The sequence below is a fragment of the Sus scrofa genome, chromosome 9, assembly GCF_000003025.6.
Source record: "Sus scrofa isolate TJ Tabasco breed Duroc chromosome 9, Sscrofa11.1, whole genome shotgun sequence".
Lineage (NCBI taxonomy): Eukaryota > Metazoa > Chordata > Mammalia > Artiodactyla > Suidae > Sus > Sus scrofa.
This window is the reverse complement of record NC_010451.4, coordinates 51752412-51767757: the sequence shown is the minus strand read 5'-3', so window position 1 is coordinate 51767757 and position 15346 is coordinate 51752412. Positions and strand designations below refer to the sequence as shown.

The following is a 15346-nucleotide window of genomic DNA, read 5'->3' as shown; positions in this document are numbered from 1 at the left end:
TTTACATGAAATTCTAAGACATTAGGCCAAACTAAGCAACACCTAAAGAAAGAATATAAGTTAGTGGTTGCTTGAGTTCAGGGATAGAGGGGAGATTCCACATTTGGACAAGTTCCCACAGGGAAATGGACAAATTCCACAGGGAGTTCCACAACAACAGTCCCTATCTGTTGCGACCTATAATTGAAATATTTCATACAAAGACTTTAGAAGAGTTGTGTGGCTCGGAGTAAGCACCCAAAAACATGTTAGAGGCTGGCATTATTATCACTGTCACTAAGGAAGTCACATAAAAGGTCCAGGTAGAAGTTCTTGGGTGTGGATCAGTAGAGAGGAATAAAAGAGGAGACAGGAATAAGTCTGGATGAGAAAGACTCTGGGTATCATCTCTTGGTGACTTTCAAATCCACACTCTCTGCCTTGTGTACTACCAAGTGCAAAAACGTAGGAACTGGGTTGAGGATTATTTTCTACGTAGAAGGCAATAAAACAGTGAATGACTCTCAAGCTCAACTCTGATGAAAGTTTACATTTTTTAACTGCATGCAGTATTGTTGACTCACAAAGTTACATAGTTTCAGGGGTACAATATGGTGACTCCCTATTTTTATAGTTAACTGCACTTAAGGTTACTATGCAAAAGTGCCTGTATTTCCCTGTGCTGTACAATATAGATCCTTGTTGACTATTCATTTTATAGAGTGTCTCTCTCTTAATTCCCTACACCTAACTTGCCCTTCCCCTCTTCCAATTCCCTATTGCTAACCACTAGTTGGTCTCTGTATCTGTGAGTTTGTAAAAGCTTAATATTTATGTTAAATTATAATTAAGATAGTAGGGCTTACCAAGGGGCTCAGAATAGTGAAAATGAAAGAAAGCATCAACTTGAAATCAGCCAGCTTCAAACAGAAATGAGAGTAGAGAGAGGGAAGGAAGGAAGAGGGAAGGAGGAAGGAGGCAATCACCCAGCCATGCAGAGAAGGGACTGGTTTCCATCACGGGAACTTATTTTTAAGTTGATTTTTAATTGAGAAGGAAAAATAACATTTGCATCAATTAATCTTTCTTCTCAGAGTTTTCTGCATGGCAGCCTTTACTTCCTTATTCCTCAGGCTGTAGATGAGGGGGTTCAGCATGGGGATGACTGTGGTGTAGAACACAGAGGCCACGTTCTCCTGGGCCAGGGAACTGGCTGTGGAGGGTTTCAAGTACATGAATGCTGTTGTTCCATAGAACATCCCAACTGCCATAAGGTGGGAGCTGCAGGTGCTGAAGGCTTTGGACCTTCCCTCTGTGGTGCTGATGTGGAGGATACTGGACAGGATGAAGGCATAGGAAATGAGGACCATTAAGCCAGTGACTACAATGTTGAATCCAGCCAAAAAGAAGACTGTCACCTCAACATCATAGGTGTTAGAGCAGGAAAGCTTCATGAGGGGGAGGATGTCACAGAAGTAATGACTGATGAGGGGCTCACAATAGGGCACTTTCAACATCATGCCAGTCTCTATGGTTGAGCCAATGAGCCCCATGGCATAGACGGTGACCACCAGCAGGGAGCAGACTTGATGAGACATGATGGTGTTGTAAAACAGAGGTCTGCAGATGGCGACATAGCGGTCATAGGCCATCACTGTCAGCATGTAACACTCAGCAATGACAAACACAAGGAAGAAGTAGAGCTGGCACATGCACCCTGTGTAGGAGATGGTGTTCTTCTCTGACACAAAGTTCACCAGCATCTTTGGAGCAGTGACAGAAGAGTAGCAGAGATCCACGAGTGACAGATTGCTGAGGAAGTAATACATGGGGGTGTGAAGCTGAGCACTCAGCCAAATCAGTGTGATCATGCCCAGGTTCCCTAGCATGGTGATGGAGTAGATCCCAAGAAAGAGGAGGAAGAGGGGGAGCTGGAGCTCTGGCCGACTGGTTAAACCTCCAAGAATGAACTCTGTGACTGTAGAGTGATTTTCTGTAGCCATTCTCCTCTGGCTGGGGGCCCTGTGGGGATGGGAGAGAGGATCTCTGTGAAAGGCTGCATGTTGCACTCCTAGGTGAAGATAGTTTTGAGCTTTTGGAGCCAGCTGAGTGTAGGTGAATCTAGTTTTGAGCTGCTGGAGCCAGCTGAGAGATCCTGGGCTCCTTCCTCATCCTGATGCATGCTTTGGAGGAAGACCAGATTCCTGGTCTTTCAAGGGTCTTGGAAGTAGTATATTTCGTATCTTATGTTTGGAGATGTATTTTGCTTCATAAATGAAATTTCCTTGTCAGTTATGCACGTCTTAAATATTTACTGAATGAGATCCTATGAATATCTATCTGAAATTGATGCAGTGTCAAGGTGATATGATAGAGCTTTATCACTGACCTAAAAGTCAATTTCTATATCTGAAAGATGAAGAAATTAATAATACCTACCTAGAAGTGATTGTAAAAAATAGTAATGCATATTTAGTCATATTATAAAAAGAACTCAGTTCCTATAAAAATTTGAGTTGCCATTAGTTATCTCGAATTTGTTCTTAGCTTTTTATTGGACTTCAGTTCCTAAGAGAGTGGTTCTCAACATTCCTTGTATATTAGAATCACCTGGAGCATTTAAAAACTATTGATGGTTGTGTTCCACCCACACAGAGGTTAATGAGAGAATTAATCAGAGGCTCTGCTTAATCCAACTGTGGTGAAGCCTGGGCCCTGGCTCATAGTATGGTCCAGAGTAAGTGCTTGATAGTTACTTTTACTATTGTTGTTGTTTTTATTTTTAGATTATAATATCAAACCATGGCCCCATTATCTTCCTAATGACAAAGTATTAAAGTCATAGCCATGGCCCCAAGAAACACGGATCATCATTGCTGGGTGTGATACCTATTGCTGTCCCTCCCCTGACATGTATTTCTTAAGCTGAAAACATTGACTATGCACTATTTGAATTGCTTTCCTACATAATTATAACTTTTGTATACTGCTCTTAAAAGGTCAGTGTCACTAACACCTCCCCAAAATACTGGATATGAGAAGAATTGTGTCTAGAGTAGAATTATTCTTTACACATTGAGAAAACTGAAGTGGCAAACACTAGCTGACTAGCCAAATACCTAATATTTATCAACTGCTTCCTTCTGATCTTGCGTCTCTTCCCTTGGTCCACACGTGTAGCCTTATAAATTTGCACACTTATAGCTCTACGCAATGGTGTGGTTGAACATGCTTGACACTTGAGGTCTTAGTTTCTGCATAGCATATAAAAAAGAGGAAGACTATATTATTTTCCTAATCTCTAGGAAACTGAAGCTCTGAAAGATAAATGGGTTATCCAAATCATAAAACTACCAAGACACAGAACTGGGTCTACACTCTAGGACTTGGGACCACCAGTCTGTTTGGTTTTTGCCAAACTATGTTGCTTTGCTGAGGGATACTATCTTTTGTGTAGCAGTTTATTACTATGTAGCACACTTGACTGACTGAATTCTTGGACCTAGATTTTATTGCCAGTTTCAGATGCATTAAAAAAGTTTATCGGAGTTCCCGTCGTGGCGCAGTGGTTAACGAATCCGACTAGGAACCATGAGGTTGCGGGTTCGGTCCCTGCCCTTGCTCAGTGGGTTAACGATCCGGCGTTGCCATGAGCTGTGGTGTAGGTTGCAGACGCGGCTCGGATCCTGCGTTGCTGTGGTTCTGGCGTAGGCTGGCAGCTACAGCTCCGATTAGACCCTAGCCTGGGAACCTCCATATGCCGTGGGAGCAGCCCAAGAAATGGCAAAAAGACAAAAAAAAAAAAAAAGTTTATCAAGGCAGTATATGTTCATTGTAGAAAATCAGACATACAAATAAGTAAAAGTAAAATACCATTTTTCTCCTCTTTGGAGGCAAGGAACAGTATTCACTATCCTTTCACATTTTTTTCAATGCATAATATATTTACATGAGTGTAACCATATATGTATTTAAAAAAAGTTTTGTAATCTTTTTATTTATTGTATTTATTTTGTCTTTTTAGGGCCACACCAGAGGCATATGGAGTTTGCCAGGGAAGGGGGTGAATCGGAGCTGTAGCTGCCGGCAGTGCAGGATCCGAGCCTCATTTGCGACCTCCACCACAGCTCACGGCAATGCTGGATCCTTAACCCACCGAGTGAAGTCAGGGATTGAACCCCCAAACCTCATGGTTACTAGTCATGTTCGTTAACCACTGCGCCACAACAGGAACTCCTGTAATCTGCTTTTTTAAATGCAGCACTTTAAAATACACTGTCTCAGAGTTCCCGTCACGGCGCAGTGGTTAACGAATTCAACTAGGAACCATGAGGTTAAAGGTTCGATCCCTGGCCTTGTTCAGTGGGGTAAGGATCTGGCATTGCCGTGAGCCGTGGTGTAGGTTGCAGACGTGGCTTGGATCCTGTGTTGCTGCAGCTCTGGCGTAGGCTGACGGCTACAGCTCCAATTAGACCCCTGGCCTGGGAACCTCTATACGCTGCCGGAGCAGCCCTAGAAAAGGCAAAAAGAGGAGTTCCCGTCATGGTGCAGTGGTTAACAAATCCAACTAGGAACCATGAGGTTGTGGGTTCGGTCCCTGCCCTTGCTCAGTGGGTTAATGATCCGGTGTTGCCGTGAGCTGTGGTGTAGGTTGCAGACGCGACTCGGATCCCGCGTTGCTATGGCTCTGGTGTAGGCCGGCTACAGCTCCAATTTGACCACTAGCCTGGGAACCTCCATATGCCGTGAGAGTGGCCCAAAGAAATAGCAAAAAAAAGACAAAAAAAAAAAAAAAAAAAAAAAAAAAAGGCAAAAAGACAAAAAAAAAAAAAAAGAAAAGAAAGAAATACACTGTCTCATTTGATGCCTCTAGTAATAGAAACTCTAGCACTAACTCTATTTCCCTTTCTGGGGGTAATAAGTCTCAAAATCCTTATGTTGCGGTGTGAAGACAAGAAAATCTGCGCTGCACTGTAACTCTACATGTTAAATTATTGGTGGTTAAATTGTTAACTTCATAATAACTACTGTTATATGAAGCTAGGATTTTTTGAATATTATTTCCATTTATTACAACGGAAAAAAAAAACATTCTTCTAGGTCACAAGACTAGGTTAAAAATATCTTACATACCCCCTTGTACTCAGTTTCTACCTCTTAAAACAAAAAGAAACACAAAAAATCCACCTTGAATACACCATTACCAGAAATCAAAGTGTTTTAAAGAGCAGTATAGTGTGAATACCATTCACTTAGGCAGTGCACATGTGAAAATCCTAGACAGAACTGATTTAATAATTTACTCCCATCAACATCTAGTCATATAAAATGGGAAAGCATGACCCATGTATCTGATATATTTGATATCAGTTACTACAATTATTAACTCTTGTTCCATGAGACCATCAGACACTCAGGATGGCTATCAATATGAACACAGCATACAAAGGAAGAACACTTAAAGGTGAAGGCAAATATTTGGTTGAAAACAGCCTACATTAGAAACAGTCATCGTGGAAGGAACAGTTCTCATACAATACCTTAAAATCTGTAATGAAACACCTGTTCTGAGAAAAACTGGAACAAAGTATCAAAATTTTAGCGGTAACTTTGGTGTCAAGAGTCAGGAAATAAGTATCAGGCAATGAGAGGACCATAGACATTTACATCTAGGGCTCGATTCACTCAAAGGGCCCCATACTGTCATAAAAAATGCCTCACTGAGATTGGGAGACTTGGGGGCCTGTTTATGTATATGAGCAGAACTCCTCCTGGGATGCAGTCACTTTAGAGACTGGAGTTCTGAAAAAAGAAGCAATTAACCTGTGCTGTGGATTATGCTTTTGTCTCCCAGGTGTATTAATTTTCCTTTTATCGGGAGAATCAACTAGCAGGTTGGGAAACTTAGACTCTAATGCTCCATTCAATTTTTTTGACCAGTAACCTCATCACCACCATCATCATCACCATAACCATCACCACAACCACCTTCATCTTTACCATCAACTACATCATCAGTCATTAGCATTAGGGTTGTCATTCAACATTAGTTATTGACCACCGGGCATAATCAACTACCCTTAAAATGTTTATTTAAAAAGGTTTTAAAACCAGACTTGAATATTTTAATAAAATCAAGAGTATAATTTCAGTAAAGGAATGTTAATTTAAAAGGAATGCTAAATTTGTCACCTTGCTGCTGCACCTGCAGATTGACAAGGCATTGAGGGGCCGAAGACAGATATGTATGTATGTATGTATGTGTGTGTGTGTGTGTGTATGTGTGTGTGTGTGTGTGTGTGTGTGTGTGTTTGTGTGTGTGTGTGTGTGTCTCCATATCCATATTTATATCTATTTAACACTGGGAAAAGTTCTTTGAATTATACTTTTCATTATTTGTTCTGCCCCTTGCTTTGGTTTTCTTTTTTCTTTGTGCTCCTGCTTAACATAGATGAGATCTTTGACTTGTATCTACATGTTACTTCCCGTACATTTCTTCATTTCCTTTTTTTATCTTCTGTTTCTCCTAATATATTATCTTTTGTGTTTATTAGCTTTTTTTTACTTTTTAGTTTATTTTCATAAATTATTTTTCTTTTATTTATAGTAATTTCCTGAGTTGTTGAGTTTTAGTAATTATTGAGTTTTTCCAATTCTGAGTTTTGTTGCTCCTTCATTCCTTGTAGCATTTGAGTTTTTCCAATTCTGAGTGTTGTTGCTCCTTCATTCCTTGTAGCATTTTCAAAATGTATTTTAGCTGATTTTGATAGAATGTAATAATATTCATTCAGTTGTGGACATGTGCTATGGTCTGAATTGTGTTCTGTCCATAAGCAATGAAAACTGGACAAAATAGATACAATTATTGTTTTTAGACATTGGACAGCAGTGATGCTAGACTATGGTCTTAGGCAGAAGAGGAACAAATCAGGTAAGCCCTCTATTCACCCTGAATCTTTATCTGGAGTCACTTTCCAGATCACGGCCCAAGGGAGATATCTGTAAACAAAGCACAGCAATTTTTTTGGGTCTTTTTTAGGGCTGCACTGGAGGTATATGGAAGTTCCCAGGCTAGCAGTCCAATTAGAGCTGTTGCCACCAGCCTATGCCATAGCCACAGCAGCACCAGATCCGAGCTGCATCTGTGAACTATGCTTCAGCTTGTGGCAATGCTAGATCCTTAACCCACTGAGTGAGGCCAGGGTTTGAACCCGTGTCCTCGTGGATACTAGTCAGGTTCATTACTGCTGAGTCATGAACGGAACTTTTTTAACTCACCTTTGAAACTCCAATTATGCATATATTGGCACTGTCCTGAAGATTCTGGATGTTATGTTGTTTTTTTTTCCTACCTGTATTGTAGTATGATAATTTCTACTTATCTATTTTGCTTTCAACAATTCTTTTTTTGGCTCTGCCGACAATGCTATTAAGTCAACCTAATGAATTCTTTATTTCCAGTATTGTATTTTTCAGTTTTGAATTTTTTGAGAATTTCCTTTATTTTTATTGTATTTATAAATCTGTTGGATTTTTTCATCATTTATCAAACTTGCATTTCTTTTATCTACATTTGAATAAATGATTATAATAGTTAAATAAATGATTATAATGTAAATTCTTTGCTAATTGCAACATTCAGGTCATATGTTGATCTGCTTTTATTGAATATATATATATATACATATGTATATATATATATGTTTTATGCTTTTTTTTTTTTTTGTCTTTTGTCTTCTTGGGGCCACACCCTTGGCATATGGAAGTTCCCAGGCTAAGGGCCTAATTGGAGCTGTAGCTGCTGGCCTACATTACAGCCATAGAAACACAGCATCCAAGCAGCACCTGCAACCTACACCACAGCTCACAGCAACACTGAATCCTTAATCCACTGAGCGAGGCCAGGGATTGAACCTGCAATCTCATGGTTCCTAGTCGGATTCACTTCTGCTGTGCCACGACAAACTCCTGAATGTTTTTTTTTCTTGATTATGAGTTATACTTTCCTGGCTTTTTTTTTGTATTTATAGTAATTTTTAATTTTATGATGCTGGAAATTGTGCATATAATGTAGAGATAGTGGATTATGTTATTCTTCTCTACAGAGTGTTGGATTTTGTTCTGGGATGCAGTAAATGAACTGCATAAAAATGAGAAGCCTAGGGAGTTCCCGTCGTGGTGCAGTGGTTAACGAATCCGACTAGGAACCACGAGGTTGCGGGTTCAGTCCCTGCCCTTGCTCAGTGGGTTAACGATCCGGCGTTGCCGTGAGCTGTGGTGTAGGTTGCAGACGCGGCTCGGATCCCGCGTTGCTGTGGCTCTGGCGTAGGCCAGCGGCTACAGCTCTGATTAGACCCCTAGCTTGGGAACCTCCATATGCCGCAGAAGCGGCCCAAAGAAATAGCAAAAAGACAAAAAAAAAAAAAAAAAAAAAAAAAAGAGAGAGAGAGAGAGAGAGAGAAGCCTAACTGCTTACTTTTTAGTTACTTGTTCCTTGTGTGTCAGCCAAGCTGAAGGTCATATGGGAATGCGAACTAGTAAAGACTGAAAACCTGGGAGTTCCTGCCGTGGCACAGTGGTTGATGAATCCGACTAAGAACCATGAGGTTGCAGGTTCGATCCCTGGCCTTGCTCAGTGGGTTAAGGATCTGGCATTGCCGTGAGCTGTGGTGTAGGTCGCAGACGTGGCTTGGATCCCGCGTTGCTGTGGCTCTGGCGTAGGCTGGCAGCTACAGCTCCGATTCGACCCCCAGCCTGGGAACCTCCATATGCTGTGGGAGCGGCCCAAGAAATGGCAAAAAGACAAAAAAAAAAAAAAAAAAAAAAAAACACTGAAAACCTGGAGACAAACTAGGTCTATGACCTTGGAAAAATGGCTTTACTCTCTTGGATCTTTGTCTTTGTTCATAAGATGAGGATAAATAGTAGTTCTGTGGATATGCAAGTTGCTGGCAGTGGAATCATTAGGGAAGATTAAAAAATATGGCCATGAGAGGGGAAGGGTCAAGATAGCGGAGGAGTAAGATGTGGCGCTCACCTTCTCCCACAAACACATCTATATGTAGAATGATTTTCACAGAACATCTACTGAAAACTGGCAGAAGAACTTAAACCTCCAAAAAGGGCAAGAAATCCTCGACATAACTGGGTAGAAAAAAAGAAATAAGAGAGAAACAGAGAGAGAAAAAAGGAATCAGGACCAGACTAGCATTCACGAGAGGGAACTGTGAAAGAGAAAAGGAATCCATACCCTGGGAAGCCACCTAACCCATGGGGAGATCAGCTGAGATGGAAGGACCTCAAAGTTGCTGAGAAAAGCACAGTAGCTGGACTGAGGGGGGAAAAGCAGAGCGAGAGCTGAAGAGATCATCTGTTCCACCACCCTGGACACCACAGCCCGAGTCACTTGGGGGGGGACTGGGCTCTGAGACTCAGGCTCCAGAGGTCAGTTCGGGGAGAGGACTAGGATTGGCTGAAGGGCTAAGAAGCTGTGTGCCATGGGCTAGGCAGTGGAAGGCCACAGCAGAGGGAACACGGGAGGAGGTCTAGGCCCACAGGAGAAGCAAGACACCATTGTTAGGAAGGGTAGACTGCCAAAGAAATCTCCCTGTGCATGCATAGGCTCTCAGAGGGCAGGGTGCCTCTGGCACAGGCTATGGGTGGCGAGTAGCCATTTGCTCAAACTATGGGAGACCAGGCCCTTCTTTTTCTGGCTATGGGTGGCCAGGCATCTCTTGCGTGGGCTAAGGGCAGCAGGGGGCTAAGCGCAACATGGTGCCTCTTGCATGATCTACAGGTGGCAGGACAAACCACAGCAGTCATCTTGGAAACCAGAGGGAGGTGTATCTTGCCACCACTAAGGGGCCTATGAACAGGCTCCACCTGCAGCCCAGTCACCTCAGAGTTCAGCAAAAAAGAGGGCATGGCAACTGAGTACCACATGTTGATGCTTTCACCTCCCTGGGAACACAGCTGCCTTGCTGTTGCCACAGCCAAACACACAGGGCAGGGCCCACATGCTTGATCACTGTTCCTTCCAAGGACCCTATAATTAGAAGCAGTCTGTGCAGCACCTCCTGCATGGGCTAAGAAGAATGGGTGCTTCTTGTGTGGTCGACAGGTTGTGGGGGCAAACCACTGCAGTTATCTCTGACTCCAGAAGTAGGAGTGGCCACCCCCACTAGGGGTCTGTGAACAGACACCACTTGAGGCCCCAATCACCTCAGAGGGCACCACAGAAGAGGGCACTGTGACCGAACACCACCTGTTGTTCTCACTCCCCTGGGAACCACACACCTTGCCTCTCTCACTGCAAAATGCTCTGGGCAACTCCTCAATCTGACTAAGGCTCATTAACACTTCCTAGGGCCCTGCAACTAGGAGTAGCTTGAGCCACCTTCCTCCGAGTCCTTGCTACTGTCAAGTGCCCAGTTACCAGACACTGACTACTAGCCCTACCCATTGCCTCCCTCTCCCTAGAAATACACTCAGCACCCTGGGGATAAAAGCCTGCTTGCACCAAAGAAAGAGACAGCAAAATTCCAAACTCCCACACCAAAAATAAATAGTAATCCCCCACAAAATACAGAGGGCTGCTCTTGCATAGAAATAGCCCTTCAAGACTACAGTTTGGTTTCTCCAAACTCACAGAAAAAGAAAACATAAGCAATATGATGAAGCTCAGGAACTATAGCCAGTTTAAAAGAAGAGGAGAATTTACCTGAAGTAGCAAACAATGAAACAGACCTCTGCAATCTGATAGACACTGAGTTCAAAAGGCAGATAGTGAAAATACTGAAGCACTTCAGGGTGAATATGAAGGAATTAAGAGCAGATAGAAACAGTAATGCAGATTCCTTTAGAAAGGAACTAAAAAATACAAGGAGGAACATAGAAAAATTAGAAAATTCATCTGCAGAGACACAACCTGAGCTAAAGGCACTAGCAGAATGAATAATGCAGAAGAATGAATTAGTGACTTGGAAGATAGAATAATGGAAATCACCCAATCAGGACAGCAGACAGAACCAAATGAAAAAACATGAAAGGAATATAAAAGATCTATGGGATCATACAAAGTGGGCCAATCTATGCATAATAGGCATTACAGAAGGAGAAGAAAAATAAAAGGGCATTGAAAATATATTTGAAGAAATTATGTCTGAAAACTTTCTGAATCTGAAGAAAACAGATATCAAGATAGAGGAAGTACAGAGGGCCCCGAACAAGTTGAACCCAAACAGGCCCACACCAAGACATATTATAACAAAAATGGCAAAAGCTAAAGAGAGGATTCTAAAGGTAGCATGAGAAACACAAAGCATTAATTATAAGGGAACCCCCATAAGGCTATCAGCTGATTTCTCTACAGAAACACTACAGGCCAGAAAAGAGTGGCAATATATATTCAAGTTATAAAAGCGAAAATTTTCAGCCTAGAATACTCTACCCAGAAAGAATATCATTTAAAATAGAAGGAGAAATAAAGAATTTCTCCAACAAACAAAAGTTACAAGAGTACTGCAATACTAAACCCATTCTAAAAGACACGCTGAAAGGGCCTATCTAAATAAAAAAGAAGTACGAAGAAATGGGATGGAGGAAATCACAATGGGAGAGCAATCACTGAAATAAGCTAATATACAGATCAAGAGAAAAAAACCTATTGTAAAAGTGACAGTAAACACAAGGAACAGCAAAAGGACAAACATGAAGAGGTTAAAAAGGACTTCAAAATCATAGAATGTGGGAAAGGAAAGTAAGAAAATCTAGATTCTTTTTTTTTTAAATAATGTGTTTGATCCTATATGACTATCAGGCTAAATCCAGCAAATATAGGAAGGGGTTAACATACTTAAAAAACAGGGCAACCGCAAATCAAAACTAAAAACATTACATTCATAAAAACTAAAAAGAAAGGGATGCAAGCATAAAATAAAATATCATCCAACCAAAACCAGAAAGGAACAAAAGAGCAATATAGAATCAATTGGAAAACAAGGTTTAAAATGGCAATAAATACATATTTAACAATGATTAATTAAATGTCAATGGACTGAATGCTCTAATCAAAAGACACAGAGTGGCAGATTGGATGAAAAAGCAAGAACCTACAATAAGCTGTCTACAAGAGACTCACCTTAGGGCAAAGGACACGTACAGACTGAAAGTGAGGGGATGGGAAAAGATATTTCACGCCAGTGAACAAGACAGGAAAGCAGGAGTTGCAATACTCCTATCAGACAAAAACAGACTAAAATGAAGGCCATTAAGAAAGACAAATAAGGACACTATTTAATGGTAAAAGGATCAATTCAAGAAGAGGTTATTACAATAGTCAATATATATGCCCCTAATATAGCAGCACCCAAATATATACAACAGATACTAGCAGACAAAAAAGAGACATAGATGAGAAAACAATAATAGTAGGAGACTTTAACACCCCACTCACATGAATGGACAGATTCTCTAGACAGAAAATCAATAAGGCAACAGAGATCCTAAATGACGCAATAGAAAAGTTAGACCTCATTGACATTTTAAGGATATTACATCCCCAAAAATCAGAATGTACATTCTTCTTAAGTGCACATAGAATATTCTCAAGGATTGGCCACACACTGGGGCACAAAACTAACCTCAACAAATTTAAGTGTGTAGAAATTATTTCAAGTATCTCCTCTAACAGTAATGAGTTGAAACTAGAAATAAACCACAGGAAAAGAAATGAGAAAACACTAACTACATGGAGACTAAACAAAACGCTATTTGGAGTTCCCGTTGTGGCTCAGTGGTTAATGAATCCGACTAGGAACCATGAGGTTGCAGGTTCAGTCCCTGCCCTTGCTCAGTGGATTAAGGATCCGGCATTGCCATGAGCTGTGGTGTAGGTTGCAGATGCAGCTCAGATCCCGCGTTGCTGTGGCTCTGGTGTAGGCCGATGGCTACAGCTCTGATTAGACCCCTAGCCTGGGAACCTCATGTGCTGTGGGTGCAGCCCTAGAAAAGGCAAAAAGACAAAAAACAAAAAAAAACCCCAATATCCTACTTAAAAAAACCAATGGGTCAATGAGGAAATCAAAAAGGAAATTAAAAAGGAAATTAAAAATATACCTCAAGGAAAAATGATAATGAAGACACAACCATTCAAAATCTAGGGATGCTGCAAAGGCAGTGCTTAGAGGGAAATTCATAGTGAAAAAAGAAGAAAAATCTCAAACTGACAAATTAACCCACTACCTAAGTGAATTAGAAAAAGAACAAATAAAACTTAAAGAAGGAAGGAAATCATAAATATCAGAGAAGAAATCAATAAAATAGAGATTCAAAAAACAGTAGAAAAAAATCAATAAAACGAAGAGCTGGTTCTTTGAAAAGTAAACAAAATTGACAAACCTCTGGTCAGACTCACCAAGAAGAGGAGAGAAAAAACCCAAATACACAAAATAAGAAATGAAAAAGAAGTCACAACAGATACTGCAGAAATACAAAAAACCCTAAGAGAATACTATGAAAAATTATTTGCCAACAAATTTGAAAACCCAGAAGAAATGTACAACTTTCTAGAGACTTATAGCCTGCCAAAACTAAATCAAGAAGCAGTAGATCAACTGAACTGACCGATCATTATAGACAAAATTGAATATGTCATAAAAACTTTCCCTACAAACAAAAGTCCAGGACAAGATGGCTTCACAGGGGAATTCTACTAAATGTACAAAGAGGAACTTAAATCCATCCTCCTTAAACTTTTCCAAAAGGTTGAAGAAGAAGGAACACTTCCAAAGACATTCTAGGAAGCCACCATCACCCTAATACCAAAACCAAAGACACTACCAAAAAAGAAAATTATAGGCTAATATCTTTGATGAGTATAGACACAAAAATTCTCAACAAAATTTTAGCCACATGAATCCAACAACATATCAAAATGAGTGTACAGCATGACCAGGTAGGATTCATCCCAGGTTCACAAGGATGGTTCGACATGTGCAAATCAGTCAACATCATACACCACATTAACAAAAGAAAAGTAAAAAATCACATGATCATCTCAATAGATACAGGAAAAGCATTTGACAAAGTCCAACATCCATTCACAATACAAACTCATATCAAAGTGGGTATAGAGGGAACATATCTTAATATAACAGCCATTTATGACAAACCAACAGCAAATATAATACTCAATGGAGAAGAGTTGAAAGCCCTCTGCCAAAATCTTCAACAAGACAAGGATGCCCATCTCACCACTTTTATTCAACAAGGTATTGGAAGTCCTACCACAGAAATCAGACAACCAAAAGAAATTTCCAAGTAGGAAGAGAAGAGGTAAAATTGTCACTGTACGCAGATGACATGACACTATATATAGAAAACTCTAAGGACTCCACACAAAAACTACTCGAACTGATCAACGAATTCAGGAAAGTAACAGGATACAAGATTAACATTCAGAAATCGGTTGTATTTCTGAATACTAACAATGAAATATTAGAAAAGGAATACAGAAATACAATACCTTTTAAAATTGCACTCCCCAAAATCAAATACCTAGGAATAAACCTGACCAAGGAGGTGAAAGACATAGATGCTGAGAACTAGAAAACATTAACCAAGAAAATTAAAGAGGATTCAAAGAAATGAAAAGATATTCCACACTCCTGGGTTGGAAAAATTAATATTGTAAAAATGGCCATACTACCCAAAGCAATCTCCAGATTCAAGGCAATCCCTATCAAATAACCCATGACATTTTTCACAGAACTAGAACAAACAATCCAAAATTTTATACGGAACCACAAAAGACCCAGAATTGCCACAGCAATCCTGAGGAACAAAAACCAAGCAGGAGGCATAACTCTCCCAGACTTCAGGCAATATTACAAAGCCACAGTCATCAGGACAGTGTGGTACGGGTACCAAAACAGACAGACGGACCAATGGAACAGAAGAGGGAATCCAGAAATAAACCCAGACACCTATGGTCAATTAATCTTTGACAAGGGAGGCAAGAGCATAAAATGGGAAAAAGACAGTGTTTTCAGCAAGTATTGCTGGGAAACCTGGGCAGCTGCATGCAAATCAGTGAACCTGGAACACACCCTCACACCAGGCACAAAAATAAATGCAAAATGGCTTAAAGGCTTAAATGTAAGACAAGACACCGTCAAACTCCTGGAAGAGAACATAGGCAAAACATTCTCTGACGTCAACCTTACAAATGTTTTCTCAGGTCAGTCTCCCAAAGCAATAGAAATAAGAGCAAAAATAAACCAATGGACCTAATCAAACTGACAAGCTTTTGCACAGCAAAGGAAACCATAAAAACAAACAAACAAAAAAACCCAAGAAGACAACTTAT

The 15346-nt window shown here is 40.5% G+C and overlaps 1 protein-coding gene across 1 annotated transcript; it reads right to left on the bottom strand.

The window, feature by feature from the left end:
* On the bottom strand, positions 1-2109 carry LOC106504915 (olfactory receptor 151-like). Its single transcript, XM_013979524.2, has one exon. It carries the CDS (start codon positions 1980-1982, stop codon positions 1053-1055), a length of 930 nt encoding a protein of 309 aa, XP_013834978.1. The 5' UTR covers positions 1983-2109; the 3' UTR covers positions 1-1052.